Source organism: Suricata suricatta, chromosome 3 (assembly GCF_006229205.1).
Source record: "Suricata suricatta isolate VVHF042 chromosome 3, meerkat_22Aug2017_6uvM2_HiC, whole genome shotgun sequence".
In the NCBI taxonomy this organism is placed as follows: Eukaryota; Metazoa; Chordata; class Mammalia; order Carnivora; family Herpestidae; genus Suricata; species Suricata suricatta.
This window is the reverse complement of record NC_043702.1, coordinates 25,332,042-25,356,398: the sequence shown is the minus strand read 5'-3', so window position 1 is coordinate 25,356,398 and position 24,357 is coordinate 25,332,042. Positions and strand designations below refer to the sequence as shown.

Here is a 24,357-nt window from a genome sequence, read left to right as displayed (position 1 = left end):
GAGGCGCAATGAAGCACGCCCATAGAAGACAGTGAATTTGATCAATAAATGTGTGTGTGCTGACTCGCCATGGGCCAGCCGTCCCCCACCTCTCCTCCTTCAGCCCTCAGGGTCCCTGAGACACAGTACTGAAATGAGACCTATCAAAAGCCCTACAATGTCCCTTAAGTGTTCAAATGAAAGGAAGAGTCACACATCTCGCTTCAAATCAAAAGCTAGAAATAATTAAGCTTACTTATGTCAAAAGCCAAGATAGGCTGAAAGCCTATCTTGTGCCCGTTAGCCACGCTGTGAATGCAAAGGAAAATTTCTTAAGGAAATGAAAAGTGCTACTCCAGTGAACACGTTAATGTTAAAAAAGTGAAAAAGCCTTATTGCTTTAGTGGTCTAGATAGAAAATCCAGCTAGCCACAACATCCCCTGGAGCTAAAACCTAATCCAGAGCAAGGCCATAACTCTCTTCAATTCTATGAAAACTGAGCGAGGGAAGGACCTTGAAGAAGTCTGAAGTTGGCAGAGGTTGGTTCCTGAGGCTTAAGGAAAGAAGCCACCTCCATAACATAAATGCGCAAGGTGAAGCAGCAAGCACTGAGGTGGAAACTGAGGCAGGTTATCCAGACTATTCTAGCTAAGATAATTAACAAGGTGGCCACACTAAACAGTAGATTTTCCATGTGGATGAATCAGCCTTACATCACAGGAAGATGCCATCTAGGACTTTCATAGCTAGGAAGATGTCAATGCCTGGCTTCAAAGCTTCAAAAGACAGGTTGACTTTCTCATCAGGGGCTAATGCAGCTGCTGACTTTAAGTTGAAGCCAATGCTCACTTACTATTCTGAAAATTGTAGGCCCTTTAAGAATGATGCTAAATCTACTCTGCTTGTGCTCTAGAACCGGACAATAAAGCCCGGATGATAACATGTCTGTTTACAACATGGTTGGCTCATTGCATATATTAAGCCCGCTGTTGAGATCAATGGTTCAGGAAAAAGAATTTTCTACCAAGAGAGCTAAGTGTCTGGCTGAACCCACACCCATCTTGTCCTCTTTTCTTCCTGTTACAATGGAGGAAACACCTCTGCTGTGGGGGTGGGAGGGCCTACCTCTCCACGTGCTTTGGCACCCACAGCCTTGCACTTTCTCAAACATCACAAGCAATTATCTTCTTCATTCTACAATCTTTCCTTCTTTCCTGAATCCTTTCTCTAGGTATCAAAACCTGCTTCCAGCATTCTCATTCTAACAATAACAAAAAACCCTTAAAACGACAAATATGTCACTTGACCCCAAGATTCTGTCTGGCACCCCCACCTTCTTCTGACTCCCTGGTAACCATCATTTTCTTAACCGCTGCTCACAGCCAAACCCAGGAAAGAGCTGGGTGAGGAGTATCAGTATCCTTACTTCATTTCAGTTACTCCTTTACTTACTCCGGTCTGGCACGACCCCACTCTGGTCCATTATCAGCTCCCTACTGCTATGTTCAAGGGACACTCTTGACTCTTGTTTTCCCTCGAAGCAACCTTTGGCCCTACTCCTGCCTACTTGAAATCTTCTTTTCTCTAGGCTTCTGTGACACTCCTTGCTGATGTGCTCTTTTCTTTCTAGTCCTTCATTCTTTGCTGTCTTTGTAGGTTCTTCCCTCCTAGTCCACCTTTAAATCTTACATTTTTCTCAGGACTCTGTCCTAGAACCTCTTCTTATCTTATTTCTACTCTTTCTCCCTCAGTGCTCTCATCCACCTTCATGGATTTTAAAACCACTTCTGTGAGAATTACTTGCTATTTGTGCTTAGAAGAGGAAATTGATGTCACTAAATCATGATGATAAGCTTACCTGTAGATGTGCAATTACTTTCCCAAAAGCTTTTCTTCCTCTAACATAATTCCTGGTTTCTTCGAACATGAATTCACTGGATGAAACTGCCAAATCAGCAACCACTAGCCTTTCCTAGAACCCAAAATTAGGTCTTAAGCATCATTCTAATTCCACAAGTGATTTTTCCATGATTTTTTATAAGAAGTCCAATAAATAATCTTTTTAAAACTCATAAAAGTTAATTTATTTCTTAACTCTATAAGAAAATGCTCCCATAGATTTATAAGAATATTTTGACATATCCATATAATTCTTTAAAACAAATCCTTTATTTTTATAAATGTTTGTCTTTACTACATATAGATATGAACATAATTCATTTAATTCCTTCTTTTCATCAATCATCTATGAGAAAAGAAATATGAAATTGTTGATTTTTATTTTTTTATTTATTGATCTCTGTGTATTACATATTCTTTTTTTTTTTTTAGATTGTGCAGGTTTTATTCAATATCTAGCAGAATTGTGTTGAGGTTAAAAATTTGGTCTCTAGAGCCAGCCTGTGTGGGTGTTTTTTTTTTTAATTATTATTAATAGTTTATTACCAATTTGGTTTCCATATAACACCCAGTGTTCTTCCCCACAAGTGCCGTCCTCCCTGACCATCATTCCTCTTCTCCCTCCCCCTCCCTTTTCAGCCCTCCTTTTGTTTTCAGCATTCAAAGGTCCCTCATGATTTGCTTCACTCCCCCTCCCCTGTGTATTACATATTCTAATAGGTCTATGGAAATCAACCTCTTAAAGTGAATAGGTTAAATTCTGCCTACTAGTGCAAAAAAACATCCATGGACAGTTTAAATTCATCTTGCTGGTGATTTTTGTATTCTATTTCTATGGCAGTATTCCTAGCCCTGTCCCCAGTTTAGCCCAGGCTGTGGCATTCACTAGGCAAATGCTCCTATATTTCTACGCTGAAATGTGGGGTCCAACAATCACTTAGGCACCACATTCCATAAACACAGAATTGAGAACTGACTATAATGGACTAAAACTTTTCAGTATGATGATTCCCTGGTATCATTTAAAAAAAATATCCTGCCATAAGTTTTGGCTGATATTTGCTTACAAGGAGCTAAGAATACTTGACTTGTAGTTAAGAAGCTAAGAAGCTAAAGTCATTCTAAGAAGGTATCACAGAACTAAAATACATAATTTCCCTACTCATTTATAAGTTTTGATTGGATATCCCTGAGATCCTTTATTTAATTTTTAGCCTACAAAACTCAGGTTGTTTGTTTGTTTATTTATGTAGGCTCCACACCAAGCAAAGAACCCAATGTGGGGCCTGAACTCATGACCCTGAGATCAGGATCTGGGCTGAGATAGATTAAGAGCTGGACGCTTAACCAACTGAGCCATCCAGGCATCCCAAGAAGTCAGGTGTTGTTTTTTTTTTCAACTTTAAGTTTACTCAAATGATTGGCTATATCACAAGTTTTATATGCATGAGTTTGCATAGTTCTAAGTATAGTATTTCATTCTACTTTGTTAGCTAATCAAAAGATGGAATCTTTAATAATTCTGACCTGCGGAAGCTCTTGCATGATGTAATAGAAGCCTTTATTCTCTTCTCCAAGGAGGGCAGTAGATGGCAACCGTACATCTTCAAAGAACAATTCTGAAGTATCCTAAGGGTATAATTAAGTACAGAATTATCTCACTTAAATCTCCTAACACATGAATGAGGTATTATTTCCATTTAAGGACAACCAGAACAAGAACAAAACAAACCAAGAGCCCAGTTGGAGTGGTAAGTGAATACCTCTAGTAGGTAGCACACCAGGAATTCAAACCCAGGTCCATCTGATTCTAAACCTCCGTGGCTTTCCCACTGCAGGACTCTGTCATTCTAGCTCCAGTCTCGTCCAGCTCTGTATGAACTGAGAGCTAAGGATTTCTCACACATGTTAAGTAAAACATGTTTTTCTTTTTGGTAATAAGGAAACGACCAAATAATTACCAAATAATAGAAAAATATTCTTCTTTTATTTCATAATTCTCTTCAATCAGTTTAATAGAAGATCTATTAACATATAATTAATTTTGCCATTTCTGAAGCAGAAATTCAAAATATGCTGATTCACTTCTACTGCTGAACAACAGAAAGAGATACAGCTGGATAAATGGAATAAATCTCTCTTACCATTTCTTTTTTTTTATGTTTGTTTGTTTGTTAGTTTGGAGAGAGCAAGCATGATAGGGGTGGGGGGACGGACGGCAGAGAGAGTGGGAGAAAAGAATCCCAACCAGGTTCTGGGCTGACAGCACAGATGCGGGGCTCAAACTCACAAACTGTGAGATCATGACCTGAGCTGAAATCAAGAGTCAGAAGCTTAACCAACTGAGTCGCCCAGGCACCCCTCTCTTTCCATTTCTGAAAAGCATATTTTAAGAATCTGACATAGAAAGTTTTGATTTGCTATATGTAGGTTTACAAAGCATAACTGCATAAACTCAATTATTTATAATTAATAACTCACATTGTGACCTACCTGGGCTTTTAGTCCTATTTTATGTAGCTTTTGTCCCTTGATAAATCCTCTCATTCCACTTTCCACCAGAAAAAGGCTAATGCCATGGGCAGGAGACTGCGCTTCACGATTTGTGGCTGCCACTACGATCACAATGTCACTTAGCTGCCCGTTACTGATGAACACCTGTGAACCCCAAATGCACTGTGACACTCCATAATAAATCAGGTCCATTTCTAAGTCATGTTGAGAGGAAAGTATATTCAAAAAGACTAAACCAGATCAGACAAGAATATGCCTTATGTATTCTACCCAAGTATCTTGAGTGTTGATTATTCATATATGAGGTTATTAAAGAGTACAGGGAAAACAACCCATTGCTTCAAAGAATGAAGTCAGTACATTTTCATCCCACAATGAATACTGTAAATAATAATGAACAGAGCTTATGTCTTTTCTAAATTAAAGCAAAATAGTCTATAAAAATGATAAACTGTATTTTAGAAAGAAACTGCAGATGAAAAAAAGGCATCTGTTCTAAATGGCAACATTAAAGTATTTGTATTCTCACAACAGTTTCTGAAAAAGAGTGGATTTGATTTTGATGATGCATGGCCTTTTTTCCAAACGGCCTCATTGAGGAGATAAGTATTAAAGAGGGATACTAAATAAGAGATATTAGAATACCATATGATATTTATTTATCAAGGAAATATATCCAGCACAAATACTAAAAATTCACTCATTTTGAGTCTTTCCTGGGTCACCTAAAGCACTTTCATGGCTTTAATTACTATCTATCTGCTGATGACTTCAAATTTTTAACTCATATTTCTTGCTAGGTTTGATGACTCATGAGCAGAACATATCGTTTCCTACACTTAACTCTTAACTAATCTTGAATATCAATCTATTTTTCCTATCTCAGTGAGTGGTGCCAAGAAAAAAAATCATGTTATCATCTTCCTTCATATTTAATTTGACATCTATTTCTCTCTAATCCATTTCAATACTTTATGAATCTACTCACTTCCTTTCTATTACATTGCCATCACCTTATTTCGAGGCCTCATCATTTCTTAAGTTCCTACAACTGATGTCTCTGGGCCTCTATTGTCCATCACGTCAGAGACCTTTTTACAATGCAATCTAATCATATCATTTTCATATTTTAAATCTTTGAATGGCTCTGTAATAGGCCTCAGGATAAATTGTAAACCTTTAGAAGGGCATATAAAACTCATCAAAAACTGGCACTTGCTTACCAGTCCATCCTTATCTTTTGTCCCATTTTTCTCATTCACTGTCCTCAGGTCAACTCCACTGAACTATTTGCTATCTGTTCTCTCTATTCCAAAGTCTTCTTTACCTACATGTCTTCAGAAATCTCATTTTCTCTACTGGAGAGGCTATTTCCTAATGCTAGAATAAATCCTATCATTCTGGACTAAGTTCAGAGTTCTTCCAAAAAGTCTTCCCAAATTCTCCAGGCCAGGTTCAGTGCTCCTGTAAGCACCCTGAATTCACCACCATCTTAGCATTTATCGAACTGCATTCAAATGTCTATTCTTGTCTCTGACCCTTTGAAATAGTAGGGGTATAAAATGGCATCGGTTACTCCCATCATCTAACATCCATGCCTTTTATAAGATTTATGTTCTAAAATCCACAGTGCTGTACATACAAATAATGGGAAATAAGCCAATGATGTTAGTGTTGTCTATATGATAGCAAGGGAAGGCGGTGGTGGTGGCCTGGTTATCAGTAACACAACAATCAAAGACCCTCAACATGTCTCTCTCTGTACTAGGAGCTCCTCTAGGGCAGGACTATTTCCTACTCATTTACCTATCATCAGTGCTTAGAACAGTGTTTGGCATATAGAACCCTTCAAGGGTGTTTGCTGAACAAATGAGAAACATGTATTCCTGAAAAAAAATTTATACATCATGGCAAAAATATTTTTTCTATAATATTGCTCCATTATACCACTTGCTCAAAAACCTTTCAAGTCTCCCAATTTCATATCTTTCTAAGAGAATAATGACCATCTGTGTATGTGCATAGTTGAGTTGCTGAAATAGTGCTTTTCTGTATTGAATCACACATGTCCAGGGATTAGTGTCTGCAAGCTCTAAATCCATAGTCTCAGACATATATTAACAGACATTATTACAGATAAAAGACAAACAATGGAATGAATGGAAGGGAGGAGCTGTTTATAGGGCAAAAAGTATTCACTTTAACACCCTGACTTCAATTTGGTACAAGTGAATAGAATGCTTAACAGGTTTTCTTAGACACAATTATGGAAGAAGGCTAATCGGTTCTGAACCATTTCTGCAGGAGTCTGATATAAGGTGAGTGTTTCCAGCAGGGCTGTTTTCCTTTTCTTATAAGAAAATACTCTTTGTAAAAGGACTTTCTCAATTTCATTTCTAATTATGACAGTCAAAACTCTTAATAGGGCTGGAATTATCCCTACTGAGAGTCATCATTTTTTTGGGTATTGAATGTTTATAAGTTCATTGTAGACTTTATATATAGTATATTATTATAAAGAAAAAGGAAAATCCTCAAGTCCATCACGTAGACATCATTATGAATTTCCTTTCTGGCTTTTTTCTAATGTAGTTGAAATGTATGTGCATTTTTTTACTTAGCTGATGTCTATGTGTATAAAAGTTATTACCTTGATCTCTTTCCTTAATGTAATTATTTTCTTAAACCATTAGAAACTTTGTGTTAATGCTTTAATGGGTACATTTTAGATCATTTTTTTTAAGTTTATTTATTTATTGGGGGTGGGGGAAGGGAAGAGAGAGGGTTGAAAAAGAATCCCAAGAAGGTTCCATTCTGTCAGCATGGAGGCCAATGCAGGACTCGATCTCTCAAACCACAAAATCATGACCTGAGCCAAAAATCAAGAGTCGATGCTTTGACTGAGCCACCCAGGCACCCCTTAGGTCATCTTATTGAGGTACTATATTTGTTTACATATTCTTTTACTTTTGATTCCTTTCAGTTTTTTGTTATTTCTAATAGAGGTTTGGAAATAGTCAGTGGTACTTTCCTGGGTGGTTCCCTCAGAAGACCTGCTAACAAAGCTGGAGTCACAGGAGAATATGGTTCCCATCTGACCAAATATCTTAGTCTTCTGTGGCGTTCTGTGTGCAGAGTTAAGTGATTATTATACTGGAATCAGCACATCTTTATTATAATCCTTAGGACAGGTAGTTTACACTAAAATTTCTAAAAGTTGTGGGGAATAAGTTACTAATTCCCTGAGGTTGCATGGATGAGTTAACAAGGCATAAAGAATTAGAAAGCCACAGAATGAACACACCCGTTTGGGTAAACATTAGGTAAACAGGACAAAGGTCCACAGTAGAGGACAAGTACAGGAATAGGAAATCTCAGGATGAAAACATCCAAAATGAGGTTAACAAGATTAGGTATTTAGGGTGAGAATGCCCCCAAACTCCCCCCTCCCCCCGAATTAGTACAATAGCAAAAACCTGCCTTCACAGGAAGGAAGTACAAAAACAGGAAAATAACACTTTAGATCGTAGCAGGGCAAAGTCTCCCAGAGCTGGAGTGAATTAGCAAAAGAAAGGTGCCTTGTTGACCCTGAGGTAGCATGCTCAGTTCTGCTTATCCCCTAGGCCAGTTTAAGTAAACAGGTGGTGCTTTATGTCTGCTATAAACAACCTTCTGCCCAGCACCAGGACTTCGCTTTGTATTGACCCAAACCTCTAACATCAAATATCAAATATTGTCAAAACACCCTTTCCCTCACACCCATGAGTTAATGTTCACAGTTTCATTGATTTAGTGCATGACTATCACCTTTATAAGCCTTTTGATCCTAATAAAAATGGAGAAAGGACCCTTACTAGGAGGCACTTTTGTCTCCTCCCAGACATTAGCCTCTCTCACATTTCAATCCTGTATCCTCTCTCTTGCTGGACAAGAGAGAACTCCAGACCCAGAGTCTACAACAAAAAGTATGTTTGGGGAAAATACCAGTGACTCAAGAGAATCTATAAGGAGAATTTCCTAGGGCATAAGACATATTGTATCCAACTTTTAGAGGTTTATAATGCACATTAGCATATCAAAAAGAAGTTGTACACATTTGCTAAATTTATTTGATACCACAGATACTATTTTTCTATATAACAACTATGAAACTAAATTATGGAAATGTTTTTAGACCTGGATTGCTCAAAACATGTTCTTCAGACCCATGCCATCCCATGCCTTTCAGAAAGCCCTTCCTAGGGCAGAAAATAAACATCTTTCCTTCACATAACACTCAGTCAACAATAAATATTTACTGAGTGTGTACCAGACACAGTTTTAGGTATACAAAATCCTCTGCCATTAGTGATATTAGATTCTAAGGGACATATTTACTTCTGAGCCTGTCTGTAACCTTAATTGGAGGGACTTTCCAATTCATCTGGGTTGATGTGACTCTCAGAAGGATTAAAGGGCTCTCAAATTCTATCAAAGCTATCCTTTTCTCCTAAGAACTTCTGAAACTCTTCTTGATATTTTTAAGAAAATCTTATCCCCAATTTTTCATGAACATCAAGTTTATTAATTATTGTTTGTCTCATATTTGGACATGTGAGCCTTTTCTTCCCCTTTTCTGTCTTGATAAGGACTATTTAGAAACTAAAACATTTGCTGTATTAGTGAGGAGAGCATGCAAAATGAAACATACAAGAAGAACAGATCTCATGTAATATGTAATGTTGCAAAATTCATATTGTCCTCAAAACAACTTAAGTAAATTCAATTCTTACATGAGTCCATAGAACAAGAGAATCAATAACGAGTAGTCTCTGAGACACTGTTACTCAGGGCGTGACTCAGGTCAGAAAGGCAATAGAAGCTCCTCTTTACACACCTTGCTTCCATTGAGAATCCAGTCACTTTTGTCCTTTCTGGCATTTGTCTTTATTCCTTGCAAATCACTATAATTTTTTTTAAATGAAGGAAAATACATTAGTTGGTAAAAACTGAATTATATACATGTTGTTATTTAAGTATGTATATACTGTGATAATTCAAACTGTTCATATCATGAAAAAAATTGACTTCTAACACTAAGAATGTTCACACAAATGCACTAAAAAACCACGTCTGATGTATTATATTCTAAACCATTTATATATGAACATATGGTTAAGATTACATAAAACCATCTGCCTCTTTTCTCCATTCTTGTTCTCAGTTTCCTTCTAAAGTATGTACACCTAACCACAGACAGGACAGAGAATTTAAATAAAAATCAAGCAAGCCTTTGTTTGCATGTGTAAATTGGGGGCAAATTAGGATATCTGATTTTAGTGAGAACTAGCATCTCATGGTCTGGAACAGGACCATACTGTGGCAGAGCTAACATGATGTAATCCAAATGTTGGTCAGTCGGCCACTTATCTTAGAAAAATTATCTAAATTAAAAGCAAAGGGAGATTAAATGTGTATTTCTTTTAGATAACAATTTTAGGCAAAAGAAGCAAACAAAAACCTCTTATCTTTGACAAAACTAAGTATCAGTATTGGCCTGTAATTATAGGTTTATATTTGGGAAGGAGAAATACAATTTAAGCATGTTGCCAAGTCACACAATGGAATGCTAAGCCACTTAAAAAATAAACAGCCCTGTCAGAAAAGCAAATGTAAAACGTTAGGCCCTGATTTTTGCAGAAACAAGTCTTGAGGTTTCAATGACTGCTTCTGCCACACCTTTAGGTTGTTGTTCTGCACTGCCTGATTCCCATTGGCCTAGAAGTTGCTGTTTTCTTCAACATAAACCCTTCCCCTTACTGTGCTGGCCTGTCACACTACTGCCTCTCTTTACTCTTTTACCACAAGCTCTGAAAGATTAGTCTGTGTTCTCTGTATCTGTTTTCTCAATACCTGTGTCTCATCCATAGTAGTTTCTGCTCCTCCCCTCTACTGAAATGACTATTAAAAGATGACCACCAGTGGCCTGCCATGATCTTTTCTAACTCTCAACACTTTTGTGGCCTTGCTGTTACTAACTTCTCACTCCTGTCCTATCACCTTTTCAAACTCACTTCATGCTCATGACAGAGCACTGGTCTAGATTTCCTTCAAACTCAATCCATTTGTCTCTGTATCTGTCTTTTGTACAGTCCAAAGGAAGCATAATGTCCAAGGTTTCCTGTCTGCTCGCCTTTTCATCCTTGAAAACCGGGTCCTGCTGTGTGGAAGCTCCTCCCCTTTATTCTTGCACAGTTGGTTCTTTCTCATTTGTCACATCTCACTTTATTATTTTTTTAATGTAGTAATATAGGTAGGTATTTACTTTACTTATTAAGTTTTTAATTTTAATCCTAGTAAACATACAGTGTTATATTAATTACAGTATACAATATAATGATTCAATAATTCTATACATTATTCAGTGCTCATCATAAGTGCACTCCTTACTCCCCAATGCCTATTTCAGTCATCCCCCTCACCTCCCTATGGTAAGCCATCAGTTTGTTCTCTATAGTTAAGAGTCTTTTTCTCAGTTTGTCTCTCTCTGTCTTTTTTCCCTTTGTTCATTTGTTTTGCTTCTTAAATGTCACCTATGAGTGAAATCATACAGCATTTATCTTTGACTGACATATTTCACTCAGCATTATATTCTCTAGGTCTGTTCCAAATGGCAGGATTTCATTCTTTTTTTATGGCTAAGTAATATTCCAAGGTACATAAATACACCCCACTTCTTTTTCCATTCATCTATCAATGGACACTTGGGCTGCTTCCATAATGTGGCTTTTGTAAATAATGCAATAAACAGAGGTAGATGTTTTCCTTTGAATTAGTGTTTTTTGTAATTTTGGGGTAATTACCTACTAGTGCAATTACTGGATTGTAGGATAGTTCTATTTTTTATTTTTTGAGGAATCTCCAAACTGTTTTCACAGTGGCTACACCAGTTTGCATTCCCACCAAGAGTGCATGAAGGTTCCTTTTTCTCCACATCTTCACCTACACTTGTGGTTTCTTATGTTTTTTGATCTTAGCCATTCTGACAGGTGTGAGGTGATATCTCATTGTAGTTTTTATTTACATTTCCATGAAGATGAATGATGTTGAGCATCTTGTCATGTGTCTGTTGGTCATCTGTATGTCTTCTTTGGATAAATGTCTGTTCATGTCTTCTACCTATTTTTAAATTGGATTGTTTGGTCTTAGGGTGTTGAATTGTAGAATTTCTTTATATATTTTGGATACTAACCTTTTATTGAGTAGGTCATTTGCAAATACCTTCTCCCATTCAGTGAGCTGTCTTTTAGTTTTGTTGATTATTTCCTTTGCTGTAAAGGAGCTTTGTATTCTGATGTAGTCCCAATAGTTTATTTTTGCTTTTATTTCCCTTGATCCAGGAGATATACCTAGAAAAATGTTGCTATGTCTGATGTCAGAGAAATTACTGCCTCTGATCTTTTCTAGGATTTTTATGGTTTCAGGTCTCACATTTAGGTCTCATACACCTTGAGTTTATTTTCATGTATAGGGTAAAGTAGTCCAGTTTCATTCTTTTGCATGTAGCTGTCCACTTTTCCCAACACTATTTATTGAAGAGACTTTCTTATTGTATATTATTTCCTCCTTTGTTAATTGACCATATAATTGTGGGTTTATTTCTGGGTTTTCTATTCTGTTCCATTGATCTATGTGTCTATTTTTATGCCAGTACCATACTATTTTGATTACTACAGCTTTGTAATATAACTTGTAATATTCTGGATTACAATTCTGGAACATTCTCCAGAATAGATCACATACTAGGCTATAAAAAAAAGTTTCAACAAATTCAAAAAGATCAAAGTCATACCATGCATCTTTTCTGACCACCATGTTATGAAACTTGAAATTAACCAGAAGAAAAAAATCTAGAAAGAGCACAAATACATGGAGGATAAATAATATGCTATTACACAATTAATGTGTCAAATAAGAAATCCAAGAAAAATCAAAAAGTACATAGAAACAAATGAAAATCAGTCTAAAATCTTTAGAATGCAGCAAAATCAGTTCTAAGAGGGAAGTTTATAACAATACAGATCTACCTTAAGAAGCATGAAAAATCTCAAATAACCTAATCTTACACCTAAAGGAGCTAGAAAAAGAAGAATTAATAGAACCCCAAACCAGTAGAAGGAAGGAAATAATAGAGCAGAAATAAATAATATAGACACTAAAACAACAACAAAAACAACAAACGAAACAATAGAACAGATCAATGTAACCAGGAGTTGGCTCTGAAAACATGAACAAAACTGATAAACTTCTAGCAAGACTCATCCAAAAAAAAAAAAAAAAAAAGAGAGAGAGAGAGAAAGAAAAAGAAGACCCAAATAAACAAAATCACAAGTGAAGGGAAAAAAAATAACCAATGCCACAGAAACACAAACAATTGTAAGAGTATATCATGGAAAATTTTATACCTAGAAGAAATGGATAAATTCCTAGAAACATATCTTACCAAAACTGAAGCAGGAAAATATAGAATATTTGAACAGACCAATTACCAGCAATCAATGAATCAATAATAAAAAAAATTCCCAACAAACAATAGTTCCAGATCAGTCAGCTTCATAGGCAAATTCTACCAAGCATTTAAAGAAAAGCCAATACCTATTCTTCTCAAAGTATTTCAAAAAATATTGGGTACATGGGTGGCTCAGTTGGTTAAGCATCCAACTCTTGATTTCAGCTCAGATCATGATTTCAGGGTTGTGAGATTGAGTCCTGTGTTGGGCTCTGTACTGGCAGCACAAAGCCTGCTTGGGTTTTTCTCCCTCTCCCTCCCTCCCTCTCTCCCTCTCCCTCTCTCTCTCTCTCTCTCTCTCTCTCTCTCTCTCTCTCTCTCTCTCTCTCTCGCTGTCTGCCCCTCCCCCACTTGTGTTCACATGCTCTCGAGTGCTCTCTCTCTCTCTCTCAAAATAAATAAATAAACACAAAAAGAAGCTATTCCAAAAAATAGAGTAGGAAGGAACCTTACAAAATTCATTCTATTAGGCCAGTATTACCCTGATACTAAAACCACAGAGACACCACAAAAAAAGAGAACTACAGGCCAAAATCTCTGATGAACATAGAGGCAAAAATCCTCAACAAAATACTAGCAAAATGAATCCAACAATGCATTAAAATCATTTACCACAATCAAGGGGGGCTTATTCCCAGAATGGAAGGGTGGTTCAATATTCAGAAATCCATCAACATGATATGTCACCTCAATAAGAGAAAGGATAGATGCAGAAGAAACATTTGACAAAGTACAACATCCATTCATGATAAAAATCCTCAGCAAAGTAGGTCTAGAGGGAACATATCTCAACATAATAAAAGTGTTACACGAAAAACCTACAGTGAGTATCATACTCAATGGGAGAAAACTAAGAGTTTTTCCCTTAAGGTCAGAAATAACACAAAACTGTCCACTATCACCACTCTTATTCCACATTGTACTGAAAGCCCTAGCCACAGCAATTGGGCAACAAAAAGAAATAAAATGCATCCAAACTGGTAAGGAATAGGTAAAACTTTTACTATTTGCAGATAACATGATACTGTATATAGAAAACCCTAAAGACTCCATCAAAAATCTGTTGGAATTGAAATGAATTCAGTAAAGTTGCAGGATACAAATCAATGTACAGAAATCTGTTGCATTTCTGTACACTAATTATGAAGTAGCTGAAAGAGAAATTAAGAAAATAATTCCCATTTACCATTGTACCAAAAATAATAAAATATCTAGGGATAAACTTAACCAAAGAGGTGAAAGACCTGTACTCTGAAAACTATAAAACGTGGATGAAAGAAATTCAATACAACACAAAGAAAAGGAAAGACATTCCATGTTCATGGATTGGAAGAACAGATATAGTTAAAATGCCTATCCTACCCAAAGCAACCCAGATTTAATGCAATCCCTATCAAACTACTAATAGCATTCTTCATAGAACCAGAACAAATAATCCTATAGAATCACAAAAGACCCCGAATAGCAAAGCGATGTTGAAAAGGAAAAACAAGACTGGAGATATCACAATTCCAGATTTCAAGTTATATTGTAAAGCTGTCATATCTCAGTTTACATGTAACCACTTTTTATAGGCCTTCTCTAGCACTCATATCTAAGTTCATTCTTCCCTTTCCTACCAGACACACATACAGCATTAGTCTCTGGCATAGCACTGTATTTTCTTCATACTACCTATCATAGTTTATAATTAGGGATATACTTATTTATGTGTTTGTCGTCATTCTCCTCAATAAGCACAGAGAGCACATATGTTTTTCTTCAGCACTGTGTATCTGGTACATTAAAGGCACTTAGTAAGTAACCTTTAAATGGCTGAATAAATGATCTTATTCCCATTGCCCCAATTCTTGCTACCCCAGCCTGCATCCAGAATCCCAAATCCCTACTTCTAACAGCTTGCTGGACATTGCTCAGTGAGTGTCACACCATATCCAAAACCTACCATGCTCCAAATTTAAGTCATACCTTACCACTTTATTTACATCATCCTATATTAATATCTGAAAACAGCATATCTTAGGTGTTATTGTTCTATATATATGCTAAGGCCTTATTTTCCTACTAGAGTTTGAAGTTACTTGAGATTGTAAAGTAAGCTTGTGTTTATCTTTGTATCCTTCCTCGTACATCATTCAAATGTTGGTACGAAGCGAGTAGTGAGCAAATACCTGCTGTCAGGGCACTGCTTCTAAAACTTAGAACCAAATGAATGTTGCTTTACCTTCCAGCCCCAGGCTCCGTCATTGCTATGGCACCGATACATTTCCCAGCAGTCATCTGGGGGATGAAACGGTCAATCTGTTCTTTGGAGCCATAGTGTGTAATATAGGGCATGACAATATTTGAATGAAGAGAAAAACCTGGGCCTGTACAATTTGAATATGCTCTTAGAGAAAAAAGAAAAAAAATGACAGCACGACATAGTTATTTTGATTTTCAACTAAACAACAACGAATTGTTAAATTTTATCACCTTGTGTCGCAATAGCCTATTTACCCACAAACCTAGAACTCCTGAAGATTTCCTCTCTTTGTTTTTACTAATTTTCTAATTTTTGGCACAATTAACAGTACTATAACAGAGTTCGATGAGTACTAACCTAATGAATTAAAAGATAAGACATTTCAAAGTATGGATCACCTACAGTTGTATTACCCTAACATAGCAACTGTTTTTGTTTCGGCAAATTACCTTTGCCCATAAGCATATATTCTAATATAATCACAGTCATGGTGTGAATTTGTACTTAACTAATTTTTTAAAAATGCTTATTTATTTTTGATAAAGAAAGACAGAGTGTAAGTGGGGAAGGGGCAGAGCGAGAGGGAGACAGAATCCGAAGCAGGCTCTAGGCTCTGAGTTGTCCACAGAGTCTGATGCAGGGCTCCAACTCACAAACCATGAGATCATGACCTGAGCCAAAGTCAGACACTTAACCGACTGAGCCACTGAGGTGTCCCGTTAACTATTTTTTTATTATATGGCATGAAAAAGTCCTTTTTTTTTTTACATGTTGTCACAACAATAATCTGAAATAGCTATAAAATATTCCAGATTGTTTATGTAATATAATTTACATTTTAAAAATAATTTAGTTATTCATTCTTCCATGACCAGACATTTAGATGGCTTCCATATTTGGAGGTTTATGATCTAACATGACAAACATTTCTGTACATAACTCCTCTTTTTTCTATTAAATTATTTCCTTAAGATAAATTGTCCAAAGTGGCATCCTGGATGAAAGAGCAGAAATATTTTCATTTTTTGAATTAAAATTGGTGAATGTTTCACCAAAGCATTTATTGTTCTAATTTATAATGCCATTAATAGTATGAATACACCATTTTCACTGCAACCTTGTCAGCAGAGGGTATTAAGATTTTGAATTTTTACTGACTTTTGCAAATACTCAAAATGATAACCTCCAGGTTAATTTAATCTGCATTTGACTGGTAGTAAGAATGAACTTTTTTTTCATCTAAAAGAACCTATTGGGGGGCGCCTGGGTGGCTCAGTTGGTTAAGCGTCCTCCTTTGGCTCAGGTCATGATCTCGTGGTTCGTGAGTTGGACCCCATGTCGGGCTCTGTGCTGACAGCTCCGAGCCTGGAGCCTGCTTCGGATTCTGGGTCTGCCTCTCTCTGCCCCTCCCCTGCTCACACTCTATGTGTGTGTGTGTCTCTCTCTCCCAAAAATAAACAAACATCAAAAAAGTTTTAGATAGATAAAAAATAAAAGAACCTATTCATATTTCATTTTGATGACCTGTTGGTTCAAATCTTGCCCATTCATCAACTGAAATCTTTATTTCTTCTTATCTATTAAACTTTAAATATATCTGATGGGTATATTTTTCCACTTTTTTTTTAAAGAAGAAAAATAAACACATGAGGCAATTAGAAATGAAGCAATCTCTAATTTTCAGCAGCACTTATTCTAACAACTTAAGAGGGCATTTTCCTATCTTCACACATTGAAAAATTGTGCAAATGGTGTGTATATTCATTCACATTTTACAGTTTTCAATATTATAAGATTAGAAAGCATATCTTATCATCTCAGAAAAGTGAGCAGAGGGCTTACACAACAAGATTCCACTTCAGATGTCTGCATACTTACTGTTCCTCCCAAACTACAGCTGCTGAATATAAGTCTCCGCCAACACCACCATGATGCTGTGCAGTATGGACACCGAGCAGTCCTTGTTTGCCAGCTTTCTCCCAAAGCTCCCTGCTCACTTCTCCAGCTTTCTCCCATCTGCAAACAGCAAAGACTTCCAAATCAGAGAAAGAAATGTTTTTCGTGTTATTTAAATGGTCATAATTTGAATTTATGAATGATTTTGTATAGGAATGTTCTGTTAAGGTAATTGTTGTTGACATTGGCCATAACTTTCTATTTGCACTGGACTTTTTTATCATTTCTCCTCCTTCTTATTCTCTTCTTTACTTCTTCATATTTGGCACTTTTCTCCTCCCTTGACTATTATTCATCAGACCTGCAAATTACATGCACTGCCATGCACGAGTACAGTTTCTCCCATCCTCTTAGGATGGGGCCTTAGTTGTGCCCTATAGTCATGGAAATTTGTCCAGTCTGTCCTGTAAAGGCAAGTGCCCTTCGTGTATTTCCTGAAAGTGCTGAACTTATGGGGATGAGTACATAGAAAAAGTGACAGGAGCAGGCAATCTCATTACAGTTTAAGTAAGAACAAGAGAAGCACATAAGCATTTTCCAGCAGAGCTGCTGTCCAATGAACTCCTGAAAAGAATAGATATTTGAATAAGGTTGTGCAACCTCTGCTTTTCTTTTTTAAAAAAGAGAACGGCAGGGTGCCTGGGTGGCACAGTGGGAGTGGCTGACTCTTGATCTCACAGTTTGTGAGATGGAGCGCAGCATTGGGCTCTGTGCTGACCGCTTGGGATTCTCTCTCTCTCTCTCTCTCTCTTGCTCCTGCTCTGCTCGTACATGCACTCACTCATCCTCTCTCTCAAAGTAAATACACATTTTTACAAAATGAGAATAGCATGATGAGAAAAGAGATAGCTAGTTGGAAATAATGAATCTCAGAATTTTTGTTCCATTTTATTTTTTTAAGTGCGAGTTAGATATACTTACTAAAAATGAGATATATTTTTGAAGATACTGATGAAATGTTAACACAGGTACCTCAAGAAATTTTAAAAGAGTTTGATTGTCATGTATGTTTTAATGTACATATTGTCTAAATTAGCTTTGGAAATATTTTTATCATTGAACCCAAATCTGTCAACTTCTCTCATTTTTATTTCAAATCTTCACCAACAACTTTTCTGGGACAAAGTTTCAAATCAGTAGAGTAATGAACAAAAAGGATTCTCCTAGAGTGTACCTTACTAAATTTCTTCCTTCCTTCCTTTCCTTTCCTTCCTTCCTTTTCTTTCTTTCTTCCCCCCTTTTTTTTAAAGAAATAGTTGCTTTTCACCAAAGACTAGTCATGGCATCAGGTTTAGCTAATTTTGGTAATTTTTACCGAGAAAGCATTAGTAAAATCTAAATGGAAGCAATTTAAAAATGTTTTGCAAAACATTTAAATTATAGTAAAGTACTGGCAGTAAGTAAATTTTAGAAATGAAGCAAAATTCTATTTTCATAGAAATGACAGTTTTTTGGTCAAAAAAAAATAGGTGAGCAGTAGTTAATCAGTTAATCAATAAATACCTCATCAAGTAGAAAAAACATTGTAAGGTGGTCCATTGCCAGCTAAGATGTGCATTATACTGGCCCGTTGAGGTTTCGTGTATTTTAATTCATTCAAGAAGCAGAAAAAAACACGGAGTTTAACTAGAGTATTCAAAATACTACTCTCAGGTTGAGTTGCAAATTTTCAAATTTTCTTATTTTAGTTGTATATTTTAAAATTCATCTAAACTAACTTAAGAATCCCATGATCTTACAGCATTGCAGTTAAGAACAGAAAAATGTAAATAAAGCAGTTAACACAGTATACGTTCTATAGAACAACATACAACATTCTAGGAAATGGTTCTTTTTTATTCTTTTAATTTACTTATTTTGAGAGAGAGAAGAAAGAGAGAGAGTGGCATACGTGGACACGTGAGAGACGGAGAGAGGGGCAGGGAGAGAGAGAGTCCCAAGCAGGCCACGTGCTGTCAGCGCAGAGCCTGACTCAGGGCTCACACCCATGGACCTGTAAGATCATGACCTGAGCCCAAATCAAGAGTCAGGCACTTAATCTACTAAGTCACCTAGGTGTCCCTAGGAAATGATTCTTAATGTTCTCTTTATGCATATTACTTTATTTTTAAAAAATATTTGTTTAATGTTTATTTTTGAGGGGTAGGGGAGGGGCAGAAAGAGAGGGAGACACAGAATCCGAAGCAGGCTCCAGGCTCCAAGCTGTCCGCACAGAGCCTGATGTGGGGCTCAAACTCACAGACTCGAGATCCTGACCTGAGCCAAAGTGGGATGCTTAACTGACTGAGCCACCCAGGCACCCCATATGCATATTACTTTAAAGGAAAATGTACCACTTACTCTGCGTGGTAAGGAATCACTTCTTCTCGAAAAAACTTCCTTACACTTTCCCGGAAAATGTCATGTTCTGACGAAAAGATTCTTCGAGTTCCTATATCTGTTAATTTTTCAGCAGAAGGAGTTTCTAGACGTTCCTCCCCTCCAGAATGAGAATACCTTAAAAATATACACATACATTAAGAAAATTAAGTGAAATTGCTACCCTTCATACCCAAATTAATGCCACTGAACAATATGGGAAAACACTGATATTCTTTCCCCCAGAGACGCTATAGAGGTAGGTAGCAAGAGTCTGAAATTTGACAGACCTGTTCAAATTTGAATGTCACCACTTTTGATAGGATCTTCCTCACCTGGATGAGATCAAGTAGTTTGTCCTCATTTAGCTCACTCTTCACTTCCCAACCCATGACTACCCACACGTCTGAGTTGAGGTAAAACACTGTTATCATATAATGTGAATTAAGTTATGTAAAAATTCCAATACCACCATAGAATACTGATAAGTGTTCATATCATGTACAATATTTAAGATGATATTAACATTTCCAAATTACTATTTCATTCAGAATTACATAATTTGAAATAGCAGGTGTGTAAGATATGAACTATGGGGATATTACTGCCATATCAGAGGCAATCTGGATATAAATAAAAAAAGTATCCATGAACTTCTATAAGGATTAGAACAGAATTATTCAAGATCTTCAGAAACTGACCCTTCCCTCTCCATGCCCCCTCATATTACACTTAAAATTAGACTGTTCTGTAGTTCCTTTTAGTTCAGTGGTCTTCAAGTTTACTTCCCTCTTGGGGTACTCCTGAAAAGATTCTGAAAATCTGTGTATCATTTTGTATATTCTCAAGCTCGTATCTTAAAAAAATTTTTTTACCATATATCCAAATATTAGCAAAGGATGTTTTTCTGTTTTGCATGGAATTTTGTTTGGGGTTGCTCTCTTCCTTGGATGGACCTGCTATTTTTTTCCCCTCTTTCCTTTCCTATTCCTCTCCTTCTTCTTCATGTTTTTGTTTAAAAGACAGTCTTGTTTATGGACAATTAGGTTGTCTCAACCTTTCTTTCCCTACAAAATGAATTATTTTTACTTTATGTATTTTTATTGAATGCTATGAATTGAATTGTGTCTTTCCCAAATTCATGGTGAAGCTCTAACTCCCACTGGGATTTTATTGAGGTAGTTAAATAAAGTCATAAGGGTGGGATCCTAATTCAAGAGTATATATGGCCTTATAACAGTAAGAGAGAGATCTCTCTTTCTCTCTCTCCCAGTGTGCACACAAGAAGGAGAGACCACGTGAAGACACAGGAAGAAGGCAACCATCTACAAACAAGAAATAGTGCTATGGGGGCGTGGGTGGCTCAGTCGATTAAGCGTCCGACTTCCGCTCAGGTGATGATCTCACGGTTGGCGGGTTCAAATCCCACGCATCAGGTTCTGTGCTGACAGCTCAGAGCCTGGAGCCTGTTTCGGATTCTGTGTCTCCCTCTCTCTCTGCCCCTCCCCCATTCATGCTCGGTCTCTCTCTGTCTCAAAAATAAACTATAAAAAAAGAAAAAAAAGAAAGAAATCGTGCTCTCACCAGCACTTCGATCTTGGAATATCCAGATTTTAGAACTAGGAGAAATAAATTTCAGTTGTTTAGGCCACCCAGTCTATGGTATTTTGTTACAGTAATACACTTAATATGCATTTTCTGTCATTTTTTTAGGCTTATCTTTTATTTGCAACTTTTAGTGGAGTTTATGAATATAATTCAAGCTGCCTTTTAGGCAGTAATCTTGGGCTGTGAACATGTAATACTACACATGTTATATTTAGTCTGCCTTTTGCTCTCATAGTCACTACTCATCAAATCCTCATTTTTAAGAGCTTATTCATTAATTTGGCCAACAAATACTTTATGAACCCTTTATGAACCAAGCACTGTTCAGATAATGGGATACAACAGGAAGCAAATTATAGCATATATAAGATGATAAATTCTACAGAAAAGAAAAGCAAGAGCAAAGATCAGAGTGTGTGTTTGGGACAAGGCCAGGACAATGGCTGAAGCACGGAATAGTGCAATCAGGGTAGGTTAAGTTAGAAAAATAAGATTTGAGCAAATGTCTCAAGGTGACAGTCAAACAGATTTCTCTAGAATTTAAGTTAAGAAGACAATTAGAGCTGGGCGCCTGGGTGGCTCAGTCACTTAAGCACCCAGCTTTCGTTCAGGTTATGATCTCACTGTTCGTGGGTTCTGCCTCTTGTTGGGCTCCGGGCTGGAATCTGCTCAGACAGCTCAGAGCCTGGAATCTGCTTTGAATTCTGTGTCTCCTTCTCTCTCTGCCCCTCCCCATCTCATGCTCTGTCTGTTTGTCTCTCTCTCTCAAAAATAAACACTAAAAAAAATTTTTTTAAAAGAATCCAATTAGAGCAAAAGGTGTCAGACGCGATGGTATCTGACGAGTTCTAGAAAAAGCAGCGACACCAAGAGTATATTGAGCGCAAATAGTAGATAGAGTAACAAGGTAACAGGATCAGGATGTACAGCGGTCTTACATACCACTAACATGTTACATCAAATAGACTAAAATTTACTTTATCCACTAATTGAAAGATTGGTTCCAATTTCCTGCTAGTAGAAATAAAGCTCTCCTGCACACATTTGTCCATATAGCTTTTCTTTTCCATATTGAAATTTTTTCTCAGGAATAAAAAAATGCGCTGAGACTAGGAAACTGTGCTCTGAAACACTGAATCATTTGTTAACATAATTAGCAAATAACAGAGTAGAATTTACATTCCAGTCTGCCTAGACCTTAAAATTTTATATCCCATATTACCTTGAGAAATATTTGGAATATTTCTAAGTAAAATACACCAAGACATTAGAAAGTGAAAGCAGTGCCAGAAAGAATACACACTTTCAGGTCAGTCAAAAGTGTTCAAGAGAGCAAATGAAGAAGAAAACCAAAACACTTGTAGCACGTGTGTTGGAACATCAATTTCTTGAAGACCAAGAAAACTTTACTGAATAAATTGGCCCGTTTTCTCCCCATAAAGACCAGGAAATCTGTACAAAAAGAAACTTCTACTAATTAAACAGGCCAAGCTCTACTTGTTATTTTTTGAAAAATTCATTTACATTATAAAAGGGAGGCAGCTTCCACCAACACCTTCAGCAATACTTGGGAACTGGTTACAAATATACAATTTCAGATCTCACCCAGATCTAGATTCAGAATCTGTAGTTTAAAAAAAAATTTTTTTTTAAGTTCTCTTTATTTATTTAGAGAGCAAGAGAGAGAGTGTATGAGCAGGGTAGGGAAAAAGAGAGGGAGAGAGAGAGAGAATCCCAAACAGGTTCCACACTGTCAGTGCAGAGCCCTATGCAGGGCTAGAACTCACAAACCCTGAGATCATGACCTGAGCTGAAATCAGGAGTCAGATGTTTACCTCACTGAGCCACCCAGACACCCCAGAATCTGTATTTTTAACAACATCCCTGATTGAGCCATATGCACATTAAGAAGCCTGCTATAATAATAGTCCCACACCTCTTCAGATGGTCCCTCAGGTCTCCTTTTTCCAAAATTCTCTATGTGAGTCTCTTTCTATACTTCAACCATAATAACTTATCCCAACAGAAGTAAAGCAGAAACAGATATGAGAATTGGGCTGTCTTCTACTAAGCTAGACATTAAAGAATCTATACAAATGTAAATAATGTCTCTCTTCTTGTTTTGAAAAAGCTATTTTTCATAAAAATGGGTTTATTATTGTTACTTTTACTTATTATTGAGATGTGATTGACATAACATTACAGTAGTTTCAGACACATGATTTCAATATATGTATACATTGTGAAATAATCAACACTGTAAGTCTACTTAACATCCATCCATCACTACCCATACTCATAGTATGTTTTCCTTGGGATGACAACTTTTAAGATCTACTCTTTTAACAACTTTGAAATATACATACAGTATTAACTATGGTCACCATGCTGTACATTACACTCCCATGACTCACCTTATAGCTGGAAATGTGTACCTTTTGATCCCCTTCATCCATTTCAACACCCTTTCCCTAACCACAAATCTGTTCTGTGTCTAGTCCTTTTTTTGCTTGTTGTTTTCTGTAAGATTCAACGTCTAAGTGAAATCACACAGTATCTGTCTGACTTACTTCACTTACCATAATCTCTACTGTTGCTTTTAATGAACAAAATATGTACTTGTAAAACTTGTTTTGTAGATATCTTTTGATATCCATATGGATAAATACAACACCCACAAAAAAAAAAATCTGAAGGGATTAACTTTCAGAGCATCAAAGAGTACTGACACCAAAAATCTGCGGATGACAGTTTTATGAAGTCCTGGGGAAGAGCTTAGAAAAGTATGTGCATCCTAAAGTAAAGTCACCACCTCGGTGAAGTCTTACCAATTCTCCTCAGGAAGAACAGTCATTTTTCCTCTCCCATAGCATCTCAGAGTCCCACGCATGTTGTAACGAACTAGTTTATCATTCCTGTCATACTCCTTAAATAGTGAATCCCAGATGCTTCTAGTTTATCTGATGAATGGATTTTATATGATCCAAAGCTTTTGATCCTATAAACACTACCTTTAATAGTCACAGAGCCACTTAGAAACTCTATTAACTCTTCTGGATTTAGTTAGTTAAAGGATTTTTTTAAGGCAAATCACAGAAGACAAAATTGAAAAGGTGCTCCGTTTATGTATGAGGAAAATGGATTGTAAATAGATCAGCCGCCTTGTGAGAACTTGGAAAATGTGCTGATACTTAGTAACTACCTCAGTTCTGAGGAATTTCCTTTTTAGCTTAGATTGCTATTACTTTG

At 36.7% G+C, this 24,357-nt stretch overlaps 1 protein-coding gene and 1 long non-coding RNA gene across 9 annotated transcripts in view; one reads left to right on the top strand and one right to left on the bottom strand.

Annotated features, from left to right (window-relative positions):
• The window catches only part of ACADL (acyl-CoA dehydrogenase long chain), a 50,006-nt gene that overhangs the window by 24,420 nt on the left and 1,229 nt on the right, over nt 1–24,357 (bottom strand). For 7 of the 8 annotated variants that reach the window (XM_029933922.1, XM_029933926.1, XM_029933925.1 and 4 more), the window contains exons 2-8: nt 19,483–19,638; nt 17,065–17,202; nt 15,166–15,330; nt 9,270–9,336; nt 4,373–4,537; nt 3,407–3,508; nt 1,839–1,952 (exon numbers count right to left, since the gene is read on the bottom strand). In XM_029933922.1, the coding sequence (XP_029789782.1) occupies nt 1,839–1,952; nt 3,407–3,508; nt 4,373–4,537; nt 9,270–9,336; nt 15,166–15,330; nt 17,065–17,202; nt 19,483–19,638 (907 nt within the window). The remainder of the gene's footprint in view (nt 1–1,838; nt 1,953–3,406; nt 3,509–4,372; nt 4,538–9,269; nt 9,337–15,165; nt 15,331–17,064; nt 17,203–19,482; nt 19,639–24,357) is intronic. The other variant, XM_029933927.1, reaches the window with a different exon arrangement.
• Nucleotides 3,452–4,029, top strand: LOC115287472. Its single transcript, XR_003906499.1, has 2 exons — nt 3,452–3,630; nt 3,942–4,029. It is a non-coding gene; the product is annotated as an uncharacterized LOC115287472 (long non-coding RNA).